This window comes from Nannospalax galili, unplaced genomic scaffold (assembly GCF_000622305.1).
Source record: "Nannospalax galili isolate Female #2095 unplaced genomic scaffold, S.galili_v1.0 scaffold679, whole genome shotgun sequence".
Lineage (NCBI taxonomy): Eukaryota > Metazoa > Chordata > Mammalia > Rodentia > Spalacidae > Nannospalax > Nannospalax galili.
In genome coordinates, this window is record NW_008343462.1 from 392842 (window position 1) to 410774 (window position 17933).

The following is a 17933-nucleotide window of genomic DNA, read 5'->3' on the forward strand; positions in this document are numbered from 1 at the left end:
AATCTACCCGATGACTTTATAGACATACACAGGTGCCAAGGATCCAGGGATAACTGATTAGGACTAGCAATAATCAGATACATACAGATTAGAGACGCATGTGCCAACATCACGGTGTTATTAGCAAAAACAATGAGTCTTTCTGTAAGAAACAGTATGCTTTAAAATGGAGATCTTTTTTAAAGGTTAAAAACTCATTCAATTTTATGTCAGGGCTTATAGTGAGTTCATTATTGTATAACTGTATTAATTCAACAGCAAACCTGAAATTTTTATAGCCACTTTTGAAAGAGACGTATCTTTGCTCTGGAAACTGTTATTGAGTACGTTAAAGCTGTAATGAAATGCTTCTTCTAAAAAAAAAAAAATCAAGCACCAAATGAATTAGAATCATGGATGGCTTACAGTGGGCACATAATGACTGTTATTTCATGTAAAAAAAAAAAACCACAGCACTTTCAAGACATGGTGGCACATGTCTGGAATCCCAGCACTTACAGACCGAGGCAAGAATCACGAGGTCAGGGCCAGCCTGGGCTAGACTATGTCTCAATAAAAGAAAAGAAGGAGGGAGGGAAGGGGAGACGGAGGGAAAAGAAAGAAAACAAGCACTGCAAGGACATGAGAGGAATCTGTAAAAACCAAGCAGTATCCCCACCGACAGACAAAGACACTTGCATTTCTGATTAAATATTGAAGAGTGAGCCTGGTTTTCACCAGAGAAGCCTACAGTTTAGAGATCACGGATCAGAAAGCTTTCCAGGAGCTGAAATCAGCAGCCTGCGGCCGCAGCTAAGCAATCCTCACAGGAAAAGCAGGAGCAAAGCCCCCAGGAACACTCTTCTTTTGGCTATTCTAACTCAAGATGTAGAGTCAGAAAATGGTAAAAGGAAAACTGCTCCTTCCTTTCAAAACCAGAAAGGACTTCAGGCATCAAAGGAAAACTGAATGTAGAGGATATCATACGCTGTTCGGCCCAGGCAACCATCACCCCTAAGACGAACGTCAGGTCTCACCTCCACGTGGCCACCTTTGGCTTCAGGAAGGTCAGCCCCAGCCTCTGGACAAGCTTCACACCCAGCTTCCGCAAGGTTTGGTTGCTCTCAGGGAGTCTGCATCCATCAAGGCACTGGAGAACAGTGTCCGCTACAGGTGAGAGAACACGACTCGATAAGGCAGGAAGTGGTACACACCCCTGAGAACAGCCAGTCCCACAGGCCCAGGGCAGGTGATGACCAAGCCATGCCGAATCCCTGAGTCCTGACGGCAAGAACCCCTTCTCTCCAGAACATCAGCCAAGAACAGCTAGAATGGAGCCTGCTTGGTGTCCTCACCAGGAAGCAGAAGGTAGCAAACGCCCTGAGCACAGGGGAAGGCAGCCTGTTGCAGGCAATCACGATCATGTGGGGCGGAGGGACACAGACAAGTGCGCCCAGAAGAGGCTGTGCACATGCAGGGGCCTCTGAGGTGTGTTGTGTTCATAAAGCGTTCACTCAGCACTGGACTGGAAGAAGGCTGGGGCAGGAGGCTGAGCCCAAGGCGAGCATGGTGGGAAGACCTCCCACACAGGAGGCCCGAGGTAGGGCCTTGGGCTACACAGGCCATTCAGGGGACTCGGGGAGAAAGGGGACAAAGGTTAAGATGTTCTGTAGAGACAGAGAAAGCCTGAGATAGAAATACAGGGCTAGGTCTCAGAGACAGACCTGACCTAAAACAGACAAAACTGAGGCCAATCGGGGAGAGGGGGAAAAAAGACAGGTTACAATATCACCAGAAGCCTGGGCAGAGAGGACAGGACCAGGTGATGGGAATGAGGGTGAATGAGGTGATGGGTGAGGTGACGGGGAGGAGGGTGAGGTGAGGAGGAGGGTAAGGAGGAGGGGGATGAGGTGAGGAGGAGGAGGGGGATGAGGTGGATGGGGTGACGGGAAGAGGGATGAGGTGAGGAGGAGGAGGAGGTGAGGAGGAGGAGGGAGATGAGGTGAGGTGAGGAGGAGGAGGATGAGATGAGGAGGGGGATGAGGTGACGGGAAGGGGGATGGGGTGAGGAGGAGGGGAATGAGGTGACAGGGATGAGGTGAGGAGGAGGGGGATGAGGTGACGGGGAGGAGGAGGGGGATGAGGTGATGGGGAGGAGGATAAGGTGAGGAGGGGGATGAGATGATGGGAAGGGGGATGAGGTGAGGAGGAGGGGGATGGGGTAACTGGGAGGAGGGTGAGGTGAGGAGGTCATATGGAGGGGGATGAGGCAGTGAGAATGAAATGAGGTAACGGGAACAAGGCCACTGTAGGGTCCCAAGAGACAGTGGTGACCTTAGGTCTATGCCCACCATGACCAGGCCTTCCCAGAATCAAATCAGCTCATTTGTTGGGCTATAAAACTCAGATCTTCAATACAAGGCCTTCAGCAATTTCCTATGTTTCAAATAACTAGGACGATTTATCAAAATTAATAAGGTGAGGAGGGGGAATCAGGTGACATTATTAAAGCCACAAAACAGAAAGTCCAAGAGCTATGATTGTGTCCAAATACACAGATTCTGACACCAATGAATAAAGAGTTAAAGCAGTACCTTGATTATATACCCACAATCACCCGTCACACAAGCTCATCTTAAATCTTACCATAGGGTAGACAATCTTCCCGTTTTCCGTGCTTAAATATTTGGGCCTGAAAAAAAAAAAAGTTTAAAATACAGGTGAAAGTTTAAAACATACACAAATTGCCAGGTGTGGTGGCACATGCCTTTAATCCCAGCCCTTGGGAGGCAGAGGTAGGTGAATCTCTATGATTTCGAGGCTAGCCTGGTCTATGTAGCAAGTTCCAGGCCAGCTGGCGCTACAAGGAGACCCTGTCTCAAAAAGACAAAAAAAAAAAAACCCGCAAGTTATCAGAACTCATTGACCTTCCAGAATTTTCTCTCTGAGCACACACCACTGAACACCAAGAGAAGAAAAGGGCTGGAAAAGAGCCCTTCCAACAGGTGCCCTCACAGCAGGAGCACATGGAAGGGGTCTAGTCCCCCCAGGGGCCAAATCCTAACCTGCAACGCACACAGACTGAACTAGGCTACAAGGAGGCGCTGGGAAAGTCGACACTATTACCTGTGTACAAATAAAGATATCAAAGGATAAAAGTGACAGACCAAATGATCCACACAGAGGTAAGGGGTCCTTACTCACATCTACCTTAGTCATAAGCAGGAGGGTCCTCCCCACTCTGATCCTCACAGCCACTCCCAAAGTTTACCACTGGATCTGGTACCTCCAGCTCACCCTCCCTGTGACGGCAGCCACCACCACATGCAGACTCTGTACACAGCACTACAAATGAAGCTGGAGGATATCAGCCAAAAAAACCGAAACACTTGATTCTCACTAGGCTACTAGCTCTTTCTCACTAGAACACTGGTCACCTCTCACTAGAACTCTGGTTCTTTCACTATAACATTTGTGTCACACTGATTCCACATACACACATGCAAAAACATAAACACAGGTGGGCACGGCAGTTCATCCCTGCAATCCCAGCACTCAGGAGACAGAAGGAGGAAGATGATTGCAAATTCAAAGTCACCATGACCTACAAAGCAAGTTCCAGGCTAGCCAGGGCTACAAAGGAGAACCCAGTCTCAAGAAATAAGCACATACAAAAATACTTAAACATACACATAAACATGTGCAAACAAAGCATATAAAAATAGGCATAAACACACATGTATAAACTTACACATGCAAAGACCCAAAAAACACACATATGCATATCCACTAAATGCAAAATCCAGGTCCTGTCAGCCTCTATTCATCTATACTAGACCCTTTCTGCCAGCCCCTTCCCATACTCCTATATACACAAAAATATTGTTGGCTCCTCAAACCCCAAGCTGCTCAGGAAGATGTCCTCAGAACAGTCAGTGACAGCATGGGGCTTGACCTGAAGGCTAGAGCATCACGAGGCACAACCATTGGAATCTGTCATACAGGGATCCTGCAGTACCAGCCATGCCAGGCACCGGAGCCACGAGAGGCCTATGTCTCCAAACTCATTGGGTGGGACAGAGTAGCCCAAAGGTGTCAGCTACCATCTGGGATCTGACATCAGCCAAGCACAGCCTAACTACTGGCACTCACAGCCCCATGGCAGAAGTCACACTATCTTCCTTCTGTTCTTTCCACCACCACCCTTTCTTCCATCAGCTCAACCCTAATCCTTGAGTGATTAGTCCAAAGTTCAGTAACTTTACTTCACTCTAGAAATGCAACATGAAACACAATATCCCTGGACATACTGGGTGCCATAACTGGCAACCCAGGACTCAGGACATCAGCTATCACCTCTGAAACATGTCATAGCTTGGGACATTCCTAACGCTCAGTGGACAGTCTTTAAAACTTGGGCTCATGATACAGGGGTTCCCCTCGAGCCCCTCATTGATTCCTTATGAGTTAAAAAGGCCTTGGAGTGATGTCACCAGGAAAAACTATAGTTTGGGCAAGCTGAAAAGCAGCTGCCAGTGGACCTGAGGACTCTGAACCACGTACCTCAGGAACCCCACTCAGCTGCCAGTGGACCCGAGGACTCTGAACCACGTACCTCAGGAACCCCACTCAGCTGCCAGTGGACCCGAGGACGCTGAACCACGTACCTCAGGAACCCCACTCAGCTGCCAGTGGACCCGAGGACTCTGAACCACGTACCTCAGGAACCCCACTCAGCTGCCAGTGGACCCGAGGACTCTGAACCACGTACCTCAGGAACCCCACTCAGCTGCCAGTGGAAGAGAAACATCTGAGCAGAAGGATCTCTCTCTCTCTTTCTCTCACACACACGCACACGCACACATACACACACACAGCACAAGCACTGTATGCTGTAACCTTGAAATTGGTCTGTATCCAGGATTTAAAAAAGAGGACAGGGGCTGGAGAGATGGCTCAGCAGTTAAGAGCACTGACTGCTCTTGCAGAGGACCCAGGTTCAATTCTCAGCACCCACATGGCAACTACAAACTGTCCTTAACTCCAGTTCCAGGGGAATCCGAAGCCCTCTCTGACCTCCGCGGCACTGCACAACACGGATACACTCACATACATGCAGGCAATACACTCATACACATAAAATAAAAATAATAAAGAGGACAGGCCAGACATGATGGCACACGCCTTTAATCCCAGCACTCAGGAAGTAGAGACAGGCAGATCTCTGTGAGATCAAGTCCAGCCTGGTCTATATAGTGAGTTCTAGGCCAGCTGGAGCTAAAGGGAGACTCTTACTCAGAGGAAAAAAAAAAAAAAGATAGCATGGCCCTGACAGCTAACCTGGCTAACATCAGGGACAGAGGCCATCCCTGCCTATCCATCTACCCACCTCACAGCACACGAAAGCCAGCCCAGGTTTGCAAACAAGGATTCACACAATTCAGACTCAGACTGTAAAGCCCACAGGTGGTAATACAGAGGCCAGATATTTCCAACTTTTTAAAAATATTTTATTTTTTTTATTTTACGTGTATGCGTGTATTGCCTGCATGTAGGTAAGTGCACCCGTGTTGTGCAATGCCTGCAAAGGACAGAAGAAGCTGTTGGATCCCGTGGGACTGGAGTTACAGACAGTTGTTAGCTGCCATGTGGGTGCTGGGATTCGAACCCGGGCCTTCTGCAAGAACAACCAGTGTTCTTAACTGCTGAGCCATCTCTCCAGCCTCCCAATACATCCAACTTAAAAAGTTAGGTCAGACTTCACAAGAATAACTGACTGTCAGCTCTGAACTGCAGCAGATCCCTCAACGTCTGAGAAATCTGCCCCTAGCAGGCACTAGGGACCAAGTTCTCCCCACTCAGCAGACCAAGGCTGGAGTAAAGAAGAAGCCAGGGTCTGCCATGGTCCTGGTCTGTCACACCTTCCAGGGCTAGCACCCCCCAGAGTCCCTCTGCAGCACCCTGCCAGTCAGGGATGCACCCCCTCCTCCTCAGGAGTACAGATGTCCCTCTCCCCTTTCTCAGCCATGCATGGGAAACAAGCAGGTCATCTTCAACAAGGACAGCTCACTTATAACAAGGCCTGAAAGAAGCAGACATCTCACAGCATGACAAAGCTAAACATTTTATACAGAAAACTCAAATCTCAGCTTTCAAAGTAGTAGTCACAATCTTCTCTTTAAAGAGTAACTAACTGCTAAGACCAATGTTTCCAAAATTTCCCCAGCTACAAAACACTCAATATGCCACTGCAGATGTCAGCAAGGCACAGGCGCTCTCCTGGGTCACCTCCTCAGCTGTAAAGTCTTGGGGTAGCATCACACAGGCCCACTGCTGTCCACGTGAGCCGTTGTGCCTGCCCACAGAGCAGACCACAGGCTAGGAGCCAGGCAATGGCAGCCATGCTTAAAGCTTTATATAATTCAAAGCATCTAGAGTTCTAGTGGATCCCAAAATCAGACGGCTTCTGTTAGAAAGAACTGCAAAGGCTGGGGTGCAGCCGCACCTGCCTAGCATAGTTGAGGCCAAGGGTTCATAGCCTCAGCATCACGATACACAGAGTCTCTGAGAGAAGCAGCCCTCCAAATGGCAGCGGTCATACAAAATATGCTAAAGTACGTCAGGGCCTATGATACAGTGATTTTAAATTGTTAAGGGGGGGTTGTGACACAGCAGGTAAGAACACTGGCCTCTCTTAAAGAGGCCCCAGGCATGGTTCCCAGCACCCACATGGAGGCTAACAACTGTCTCTAACTCCAGTTCCAGGGGATCCAACTCCCTCTTCTGACCTCCACAGACACTGCACAACACTGGTGCACGTACACACATACAGACAAAACACTCATATACATAAAAAATAAATCAGAAAACCGGGCGTGATGGCACATGCCTTTAATCCCAGCACTTGGGAGGCAGGGGCAGGCAGATCTCTGAGATTAAGGCCAGTCTGGTCTACATACTGAGTTTGAGGCCAGCTGGGGCTACAGGGAGACTCTCAAAAAGACAAGATCAATCAATCAATCAATCAGAAAAAAAAAAAGTTTAATGTCTTTTAAGATAGTGTAAAATCGCAGCATATATGTACATCTATGTGTAAAACCAAAAGGATAGTAAAAGAATGTTATGACCTTCAGAGAAACAAATCAGACAGCTCACAGGACATGAGCATACTCCAAGAAAGGCAAAGCCAAGAAACAGAAGCTTTGAGTAGAACTATAGCAAGAAAAGAAATCGAAGGTGTGATTTAGAATCCTCCCACAGAAGGCCATGTGACTCCACTAACGGATTCTAGCTAACATTTATGGGGAAAAAATACCATTCTGCATCAGCTCTGCGAAAACACTTGCCAGCTGGTTATGCAAGGCCAGTGTTCCATAAAAACCCTAATAAAAGTCAAGATTACAGTAGAAAACTACAGCCAACCTCTGTAGAACACATATGTAAAAATGCCGAATGAGACATTAACATACTAACTCCAACAACAAACCAAAAGGACTTTATACCAAAACCAAATAGGGTTTATCCCTCATCTGTACAGAATGAAAGGATGGTTTAACATCCAACAATCAATTAATGTGATATACCAAATAAACACAACAAATAAAAAAAACACACAATTGCTTTCCTGTTAAAAAGCTCCAATAAACTGTGAAGGGAAGAATCCTCACCACTATAAAAGGCAGCCAGGCAGTTAGGGTAAAAAGACCCCAAAGAAAAGTAGCCTGTTTCTAGGCTAAAACTCACAATGTCCTTGGGCCTCTTAGCAACATACTCCGTTCCAAAGGCCAAAAATGTCAAAAGTATTTGGGAGCTTTTATCTAATCCTTAAAAGATTTTATGGTTACCTCTTCAGAGGGGGGAATGTTAAGAGTAGCCAAAAGCCCCATAAAAATAAATAAAAGAAAGAGTACATGAAAAAAAAAGAAAAGAAACAGAGGATCTTATCAGAAAAGAAATAGTCTCAAGATATCTGAACCAGTATTTTAGGACCAACTTCTCTTTTCCAACAGAATCTTTACAGGGCTGTAGATAAGACTACAAGTCCTAGATCTAGCTTGCTATTATCTTTCAGAGTGATTGCATAATGAATGAATACATGTAAATAATTTGGTGTAGAGTTTGTTCCATAATATATGTTAAAATATCTGCTTTTACTAAGGAAAAAAAAAGAATCTAAGAAGTCAATGGATGAGGTGGCATGAAACTTTTAAGACAGTACTGATGTTCAATGTTTCAAACTTATAAGTGTTCAACTTTTGAATATCTCTACTATAAATGAAGTCTGAGTATGCACCACAAAAAAAAGGAAAAACGGGAGGCGGGGGCAGGACACCAGTTGCTGCCATCACACTCACTATAAAGTCACTGTTTTCTGAGTCTGACAACGGGAAGGCTCCACAACTTCTGGGAGGTAGAAAGTGTGCAGTAAAAGGGTGGAGGTATCGGCCCAGACACAGCAAGAGGTTCTGGTGAGGAAGCAGAGCTTCCAAGAGGAGCACAGGTAGATCATGCTGAGGACTAAGGTGCAAAGAAGACTGACCACAGCTTGGATCCGGATCAAACACACCTGCAGAACTGTACCTGAGGGGAAAGTTGGACACAGACTCCAGACACACAAAACTCTCACAATTACTTGGTTGGTGACAGTGGGGCAGGGTAGGACAGGACACTGGCCTTATTCTTGACAAGGATACTAGGGGCTAAAGCAGGCTCCTCTGAAGACAGCCAGACCCCCTAACAGAAGAGGTGAAGAGAGCATACACATTATCAATTGGGCAGCGTGCAAAGCCATGGACCAGGCTGTATGAGGCAAGAGTAGGAAACAAGACAGACAAAAATCCCAGGTCTCTCTTGCAATCTTGCAAGGAAGCTGGGCTCCTCCTAGGGTGGAGGGCACAGACACAACTAGGCAGTTACTGAGATGAAGGGTCACCACCAAGTTGGGTAGTGGCCGAGTAGTATGGAAAAGAGCAGGATCAGCAAGCAGGAGGGCAGCACACCAACCAGCCAACTGGACAAAACAGGAAGACAGAGCACGGGAACATGATGGCCAGCACCCTTGGGTCCAACCTGCGGGCCAGCTCTGGGAGGACAGTGGTATTGGGAAGACCTTGACCTTTTAGTAATATCAGAAGAATAAAAAATGTTTTCTGTTTGGTTTTTTTTCTAATTTTTTTTTTTAGACAGGCTCTCACTCTGTAGCTAGGCTAGCCTGAAACCGGTGGCAATCCTCCTATCTCAGCCTCCAGAGTGCTGAGATTATAGACGTGAGTCACACCATGGCCAGCTTAAAAATGTCTTTTTCTAAGAAAAAGAATGTGGGTTAGTGGTAGAGTGCTTGCCAAGCTTATGCAAAATTCATTCCCAGCACCACACACATACACACAGACACAGGCACAGGCACACACACAGACACACAGACACACACACACACACACACACGAGTAAGCAAGCTTCCTCATACTCCATCTAAGTACTGAGCAGGGAAGCTGGAACCAGCCTGCCCAGGTAAGGTTGGGCACTGCTGACTATCCAGCAACACAGACCAGCATGATCACAATGCTGGGGCTGAACCTCAGCTCCTCCTCTCAGTCTATGAAAGGGCGATGACAGCAGCTCCTCACAGACGCTCTAATGCACACCTCTTCCTCTCTGAGACCCGAACACAGAACCGGATTACTAATGCTTCCTACACAGTGAATACAGATACATTCTTGTGCAAAACCTTTGTAAAAATCCTCCCCTACTGGGCAGGAGAGATGGTTCAGCACTTAAGAACACTGACTGTTCTTGCAGAAGGCCTGGGTTCAAATCCCAGCACCCACATGGTAGCTAACAACTGTCCTAACTCCAGTTCCAGGGCATCTGACAGCCTCTTCTGTCCTCCGAGAGCACTGCACGACACAGGTGCACTTACCTACATGCCTGCAATACACGCATACACATCAAAAATAATTTAAAAATCCTCCCTAAGATTCAGATTACGTATGATACCAAACTAGAAGTTATTTCACATAAATTCAAACACACCTAATGCCACATATTTACATGTAAATCATCCATTTAAAGAACAAGCATCTCTCAAGCAGAAATGTGGGGTACACACGTAGGGGAAGCACCAAAGCTCGCCTGCTCCTGCATCGGTGGATGAGGATGTTCTTGTCATGTGAGATAATAATCATGCCGGGGGGCGCTCAGATGCAGCTGGCCCTCTATCAGCTCTCCTGGGAGGAGGTGAGAGGAACCAGTGTGCACGATGGTGGGCCAGGGAAGTAAAGAGGGTGATGGCCCCCTGGCACCAGACACATGAGCACGTGGCAGGCCTCCACGCCTGCAAATGCACAATCCAGTGAACACTGACCCTACACACAGACCCGAGACCAGCAGCACAATTCCACTGCCTGCCACTGTCTGGAAAGGGGAGAAACAATCTGTTTCCATAGTTCCACAGCGATTCTTCTCACCCCTCCCTTTCTTGACTTGGACAAAGACCCATTCCAGGAGTTTCCTGCTGGATTTCCAGGTTCAAGCCTTCTGTGCTTTCTCAGACAAAGGAAGTTAGCAACTATGAAGCAAACAGGAGGAAGAGGTGAGAGGGACCCTCCAAAAATGCAGGCCTTTGATTTTTCACACAAAAGCGTCTTCCTAGCATCTGGGTGAGTGAAGCAGGACAGCCACCCATTTAAGGCCAGCCTGGGCTAAACTGGAACTTCTTTTTGAAATAAGTAAGGCATCTTCACAGATGATTTTCTTCCAGTGCTGGCCAGAGTTTGACCTGCCCTGGGGGAGAATGACTCTCAGCATCAGAGGACCTTGTCATCTGTCTTGAGCATTCACACCAAGTCACACACAGGGAAACGCACTCCACTTTCATGGGCCCGCAAAACAGGAACCAACCTAGAGCCACCTGTTTTTCTGAAAAGCCCAGGCCTTACACCACAACAGCGTGGAGAAAAATACCTCTCAGCACAGGAGGAGCAACCCAGGGTCTGTTTGTGTTGTTCTAGAAACCAGCCCAGTGCAAGGTACAAACCTAAGGTGTTTCCCAGTAATCATCCTAAACCACCACGCCTTTCGATTGCTACCCACCCAAGCTAGCTTCCCCTCCCTGGGGCAAGCTCTCCAAGCCCTGCAAATCACAGGTTGTGGAGCCACACAGGAGCAAGTTCGCCCTGCTGCCAAGCAGGAGGTGCTGGTTTGAGGCTCCCTGCAGGCACTGCTGAATTCAGGCCAAGAAAAGCAACTCCACCCCAGGCCCTTGGAGAAAGGTCCCTGTACCCCAGTTCAGGAGCAACTGTCACTGAAATTTAAGGCTTCTGAGAAGCCTACCAATCCTCAGGAGCATCCAGCACTGGGGAAGACCTCAGAAACCACAGCACTAGGAACGGCAGGTTACTAAGCACACTTTACCACAGACCCTGTTCTGGTCTCTCATAAAGACACTATTGTACCCATGCTACCTCTCAAATGGGACAAGATGCAGGGCAAACAAGGCTTCCCCTGACTCTATCTCAACACTAAGAAAGCCCCATTATGACAGGCTCAGCAAACAGATGGTGACAGCAGTATAAAGCACTTTTGGAGGTTGAAACGCAGGCAGAAGACTGTCAAAACCCACACAACCAACTAGAAAACTGAGCACCAAGGACACAGGTCCTCGCCTAGGCCAAAGGACCTAGCCCAAATCATCACGGCCTTCTTCACAGAGAGTTCCACACCAGCTCTTCCTTGATATCCCAGCACTGTGGGGAAAGAGATTCCTTCCACCAAGTAGAACCTAGAAAAGTGACATCCAGCACTACCACTGACTCATAAAAAGAAAAGTGAGGGCCACCTTGAAGGGCACACTACCCAAGGAAGAGCCAAAGGCTACAGCCTGGTACGGAGCTCTGGCATGGGGCAGGACCCAGCCTCGAGAGTGGCATCCAGGCCAGAAGCATCACCTGCCCAAAAGGCAGACTGTGTGATAAACAGTTCATTAGAATCCTGGACAATAGTCCTTTATCAGGCCTCTCCCACAGCCCCACAGCAGCCCTAAGACCAAAAGTTGCATATGCATCTCCCCAGATGACAGAGCCTCTAGTCACTTCTCAAGCACTGGATCAGCCCAGCTTCTCAGGATACAAACCACTCCCCCGACCCCTGAGCTTAGTTTCAGGTGTGGCCACATCCCAGGGTCTTGTAAGAGTCCCAGGAAAGAAGGTAGGGAAGGGGTTTGTAGGAAGACAAAGAAAGACAGTATCCACCACACAGATGAGAGAATCATCCCACTAACAGGATTCCACATTCCAGAAGGCTAAAACATCATGTTTAGAGTCTGTTTTGAGGCAGAGTCTCCTGAAGCAGCCCAGGATGACCTCTAACTCAGGATCCTCCCTGCCACAGCCTCTGGAGTGCTGGGATCACAGGCAGGTACCCAGCTCTGGGAATCAACCATCCATAGCAACAAGAGTGTTGTCATCCCTGCCATCTCCATGTTGTAGAAACACAACCCACAACAGGAAAAGCCCTAGACAACAGGAGAAGGAAAGAGAAGACCAAAGCTGGGGGCAGAGAACTGCCCGCCTCTCAAGTCAGTGTTACTGACACTCCAATTTCTAACACTTTTTAGGTAAAGATAATCATTTCTTAACTGACTAATGCCAAAGACCAGTGGCTCCTCCCCAGAGACAGAACAGGAATGGGGGTACCCCAACAGCATGGTGCTTCCCAGGCTCAGAGGCAAGAGGTACGCTTGTAAAGCCGGGGACCTGGGCCCTGGAGGGATGTTAAGTCTGGCTGAGGCACCTGAGGGCAGAGATAGGAGCCCAAGCTTCGCCAGCGCGGGCAGGGTTGGCCAGGAGTGCTGGCCTGGAGGAAGAGAGGCAGAGCGAGGAAGGAAGACGGGACAGCAAGGCTGAGGCCACACCAACAGCCTCGTCTCCAGCACAGAAGCGAGGGACACAGAAGCCACAACTGCACACAGGAGTCAGCAACGTCTGAGAAGCACCAGACCAGTCGAGAAGGGCGCACATCTGTAATCCCAGCTCCAGAGGTGGGGACAGGGTGAGAGAGTTCAAAGCAAGCCTGGACTACATGACACCCTGCGGGATTTTTTGTTGTTTTTTTTAAGCGTTGGTGGCCGTTGTAATTCATTTGCTGCTCACAACTTGGTCAAAGTGTAATTCTAAATTACAATGGAGCATTCACAGAATGATTTCTGCATCATAGTTTCCAGAATAGAATGTGTGACTGCAAGTGAGACTGTATCTTCCACACACAGAAAATCAACATTAAATGATTTCATACTAGTATTAGTTATTTCTTTTTTGGTGGTTTTTGTTTTTAGTTGAATTTTTGCAGATTTCAATATATTTGGATCCCATTTTGATCCCTTCCCCCAACTGCACCACCCCTAGTAACCCTCGCCCCCCACTAAGGCCTATAGTCAAACCTGTGTCCTCAAATGCCCTTTGCTGTGGGTCCACCCACTGGAGTCTGCTCAGCCTACCAGAGTCTCACCTACTAGTTTAAACTAGACTGGCTCCCCCCCTCCCAGCAGCCATCAGATGCCAATGGTTCCTCAGGTAGGGCTGGGGTTTCTTACCCACTTCCCACATCTGTACTGGGATTTCGTCCGAGACCCTGTATTTAAAACAAAGGTCCTGGACCCTCTGTCATAACACAAAACTGAAACAAGACCGCAGGGAGCTGCCAGGATGTATGCCTCACCATGCAGAACTAGCCGGAATGAACTAGCCCACTGCACAGCTAGATTTGCCCAGGCAGACCACGGAGCTTATGGGATCTGTGGAAAGGACCAATTTTCAGAACAAAGGGTCAACTGCCAACGTTCTTTGAAAAGGACACAGAGGGCAGCATCTCAAGGAGTTGATCCAGACACCTGCACTGAAAGCAGAATTCAGCCACCAACACGGGCCCAGCTTTTCCCCAAAACTGGACATCGGTCACCTCCACACAGGGGCTCAATTTCATCAGCGGAGCTTCCTGGCCCCCATACAGGCATGAAGATAGTACCAGCTGCCTAGTTTGGAAAACGTGTCCCACCAACTGCATGCTGCCCTCCTGCTCTTCAAGCTGCCTGCTCCCTTGGGCTCACAGAGGAAGGAAAACCCCTCCCACCTGTCCCTGGCAGGTCCTTCTTCTGACTCTTCTTAGTCTGTTTCCCTCAGGGGCAGCCCTGCTCCATATAGAAAACCCTGCCTTGACATGGAACAGCATGCAGCTGCAGAGAACCCGAGGAGAGATAGCAGTAGGGCCCGAGAAGTAAGCAACTGCTCACAGCAGACACTTCAGAGGGGTGAAGAGCAGGCAGCAGAGGGTTAGGCTTGAGCAAAGGCCAACAGCACCAAGAAGCCACACAACAAGATGGGGACCTGGGCATTGCCAGATGGCACTGTGGAGGGGTGGCTGGACAGCAAGGCAAGGCTGACAAGCTCTGGACAGGAAAGGCAGGGCATGAGAGTCAATTCACACAGCAGGCATGGGGGACACAGGCAGAGATAATGAGACCCCCTGACCCCAGTCATGGTCAGGCTCCCACATCCACAAGGCTGAGGGGGAAAGTGATACAACAGATGAGTGTTGGGTTATAGGTTCAGAGGTGTCCCAAGTGTACCCAAGAAGGCAAGCTCCAGAACAAGGACAGAGATTAGGAAACAAAGGTCAAGGGCAAATCAGGAATGAGGTATCAACAGTCACAGACTAAGGAAAGATGTGAGAAGGAAGGCCAAGAAGGGTAAGGCAGCCAGGTATCAGCACCTGCCTGGAGACAGGCCAGGTGAGCCAGAGGAGTGGGGCAGGGCCCTGAGGAGCTCAAATGGCCTGCAGCAAAAGCCACAAGCTAAGGCTAAAGGGGGACCTGGCCACCTCCACCTCCAGCACTAACTCAGCTCACAGGTGGGCAGATGGCCCCACATTTCTACTCATAGGGATGAGGACGATGAGGACTGTGACCCACAAAGTCCCTTCCCTCCAAGTGTGGACCCTGCACTGTCTGCATGTGGCCCACATGTTCCTACAGGATTCACCCATGTAAAATGCTGAGATGCAGAAAATTCAGATACAGCCAGAGCTAGCTGCTCATAGTTTACTCAAAGCCTAACTCAGGAACCGTCCCCCTTAATCTACAACACTCAGTGCTCAGGTGTATGTGTTGCCAGGCATTTTCTCCACCCAAACCCTGCTCTGGCTGCCAAGCCTGACTTCAAGCCCCAGGACTCACACTGTGGAAGGAGAGAACCAATTTCAGCAAATTGTCCTCTGACCTCCACATGAGTTCTATGATACACAAGTCACTACAATCAATCAACCAATCAATCAACATTTTAAAGAGTCAGGAGGCTGGAGAGATGGCTCAGTGGTTAAGAGAACTGACTGCTTTTACAGAGGGCCCAAGTTCGATTCCCAGCACCTACATGGCAGCTACAAACCGGCCTTCACTCCAGTTCCAGGGGAATCCGACGCCCTCTTCTGACCTCTGCGGCACTGCATGACATGGGTGCACTCACATACATGCAGGCAATACACTCATACACATAAAATAAAAATAATAAAATATTAAAAAAAAGTCAGGCACCATGGTGCACACCTTAAATCCCAGCAGACACAGGCAGATATCAGCACCTGCCTTGAACGCAAGTTGCAGGGGCTATTGGGAAACCCTGTCCAAAAAAAAAAAACCTGCCCTGAGCACCATGATGTGACCACTTGGAGATTCTGCTGTGGGCACACCACACCTGAGCCTCTCTAGCCACAAGGGAGTGGATCTCCATAGAAGCCCACAGAAGAGAGGCCAGAGCCTGGACAAGGGGCTGGGCTCTGTTTAAAGAGCACAGCGGGTGCTAATTAGTCTCCACACACTTCTGAGGCAAGAAAGGTTTGTCACTTCTCTTCCAGATGAAGCAAGGCACCACACCCGCACCTCAGGTTACCAGGAAAGATAAAAATCCAGGTATAGCCGAAGTTCATTAGAGGCCAAGGCCAGGACAGCCCTGTCAGTCAGCAGAAGGTCCTGGCAGAGCCAACACAGCCAAGTCCAGGATGCACACTACTGGTCCCTCCTGACTGCCCACAAAGGTAATCCAGTCAACAGGCACCTGAGCCCTTTCATCTACTTTAACCCATATGCTAGAAAACAGGTCCCGCATGTCTTCCTACGGCTGCCATGAAGCAGGGACGGGCCCACAGTCCTGCTGTTCATGGCTTTCCTGGCTTTCAAAACCCAATGAGGGGTTTTCCCATTGTTTGGGGTTTTGGGTTTTGGTTTTTAGTGCTAGGTAACAAACCCAGGACCTCAAGAATGCTGCGCAAGTGCTGCTGAGTTAGACCCGAGCCATAAACTAACCAGGCTTCTGCTCTTGTAAAAATTAAAAATTAGGGTGAACAAGAAAACGTCACCGTGAGGGCGATTCAACACTGCAGATGGTACCCAAAAAGAGCCTCTCCTGTTCCTGTCGCTAGTCACAACTGCACATTCACTGCCAGTGGCCTGTTCTGGCCAGTTCCCACCCATCCATGGCCCCTGCAGGGGATGTGGAGAAGCCACGCTAGTCAGTCATCAGAACCTCAAATCTGAGTGGATACCACAAGCACAGGCATCAAGAAGTAAACAGAGGCAGAATTTTAAATAACGTTTTCCTTCCTCAAATTTTCTCCGTCTGCATTAATGCTAAATGCTCAGTGGGACAAAACCAAAGTGTGCTCTACAGTGATACACGGGGCTCTTCTGGAGAGATGAACCTGCCAAACACTTGTTTCCCTCCCACAAGAGTTAAGAATCATCACTGCAAGAGGACTATGCTTCAAGGGAAATAAAATCAATCCTAGTTTCGATGTGACTTGTTCAGGGTTCACCTGTTTCGCCTAAACCACACTAATGAACAGGTGGATAAAAATGAAGCCAAGTGCATCAAAGGAAACATGCAATCCTGAAGCACAATGCACCTGCAAGTTTCATCATGCACAGGACACCCAGCCCTCTGACTTCAGGTCTGACAAGCCCATGGCGAAACTGCTCCACCCGCTGAGCGCAACTTCCTCCTGCCCTGGAGCCAGATCAGACCCAAGTGGCCCTCCAAAAGAGGAAAGGCAGCAAGTGGGAACACTGGTGGCCCCCCAGAAGCAGAAGAGACTTCAGAAGATTCTAGAGGGGCCGAGCTGGGTGCTGGGAGCCGGGTGTCGGGAGCCCGGGGAGGTGAGGCCACCGGGGCTGCTGGTCCACAGCAGTTTGATTCATCTGCTTCCCAGGATTTCAGCATCAGACAACTGCTCATCATCCTCAGGGAAAATCTCTCTGGATAGAGCAGAGGTGCCGCTGCCAAGCCAAGCCCAGTGCCCCAACAGCACAGAGAGAAAGCAGCTCTGCCCCTCCCTCAACGCAGAGAGAGCTGTATCTTCCCCTCCCTTGCTACACACCCAGCTGGGGGGCAGGAGGCTCAACTTTTCTAAGCCTCTGGGAAGCCTTTTTACACCTCGGGAGCAAGGAGAAAGAGAGAGAACTCCCCCCGGTGGAATTTGAGATGTCTAAATAAATTTAAAACGTACCTCCACACAGTCTGCCTGGTTTAACTCCACTAAAAGGAATCTCAACGCACTCACACAACTGGCAGGGGGACAGGGCAGCTCTAGGGTCTGAGCACAATCTGTGTTCTCTGCACCTCCCACAAAGGAAAGAGACAGGAAACTCAGGAACCACAGAGAGAAGAAAAAGATGACTTAAAAAATAAAAAAAAATTTAAAAAAGCTGCTAGGCAAGAAGCAGCCCCAGTGACTTCCCCAAACCCCAAAGGACAAGCCCAGGGGCATCTGGCCAAGACCACCACTGAGCCCTCCAAGGGGTCTTAAGGTAGGCCAGCACCATCTTCCACAGGAGCCTACCTCCCCTGAGTAGGCAACCTGATGACTCTGCCAGCCATGATCTCTCCAGCTGTGGGCAGAGCAAAACAAGAAACTCC

At 48.8% G+C, this 17933-nt stretch overlaps 1 protein-coding gene across 1 annotated transcript in view; it reads right to left on the bottom strand.

Moving 5' to 3' along the window:
• Tbcd (tubulin folding cofactor D) overlaps nucleotides 1-17933 on the bottom strand; it is a 191184-nt gene that overhangs the window by 143602 nt on the left and 29649 nt on the right. The window contains exons 8-9 of the mRNA XM_008839647.3: nucleotides 2626-2671; nucleotides 1017-1146 (exon numbers count right to left, since the gene is read on the bottom strand). Coding sequence (XP_008837869.1) covers nucleotides 1017-1146; nucleotides 2626-2671 — 176 coding nt within the window. The remainder of the gene's footprint in view (nucleotides 1-1016; nucleotides 1147-2625; nucleotides 2672-17933) is intronic.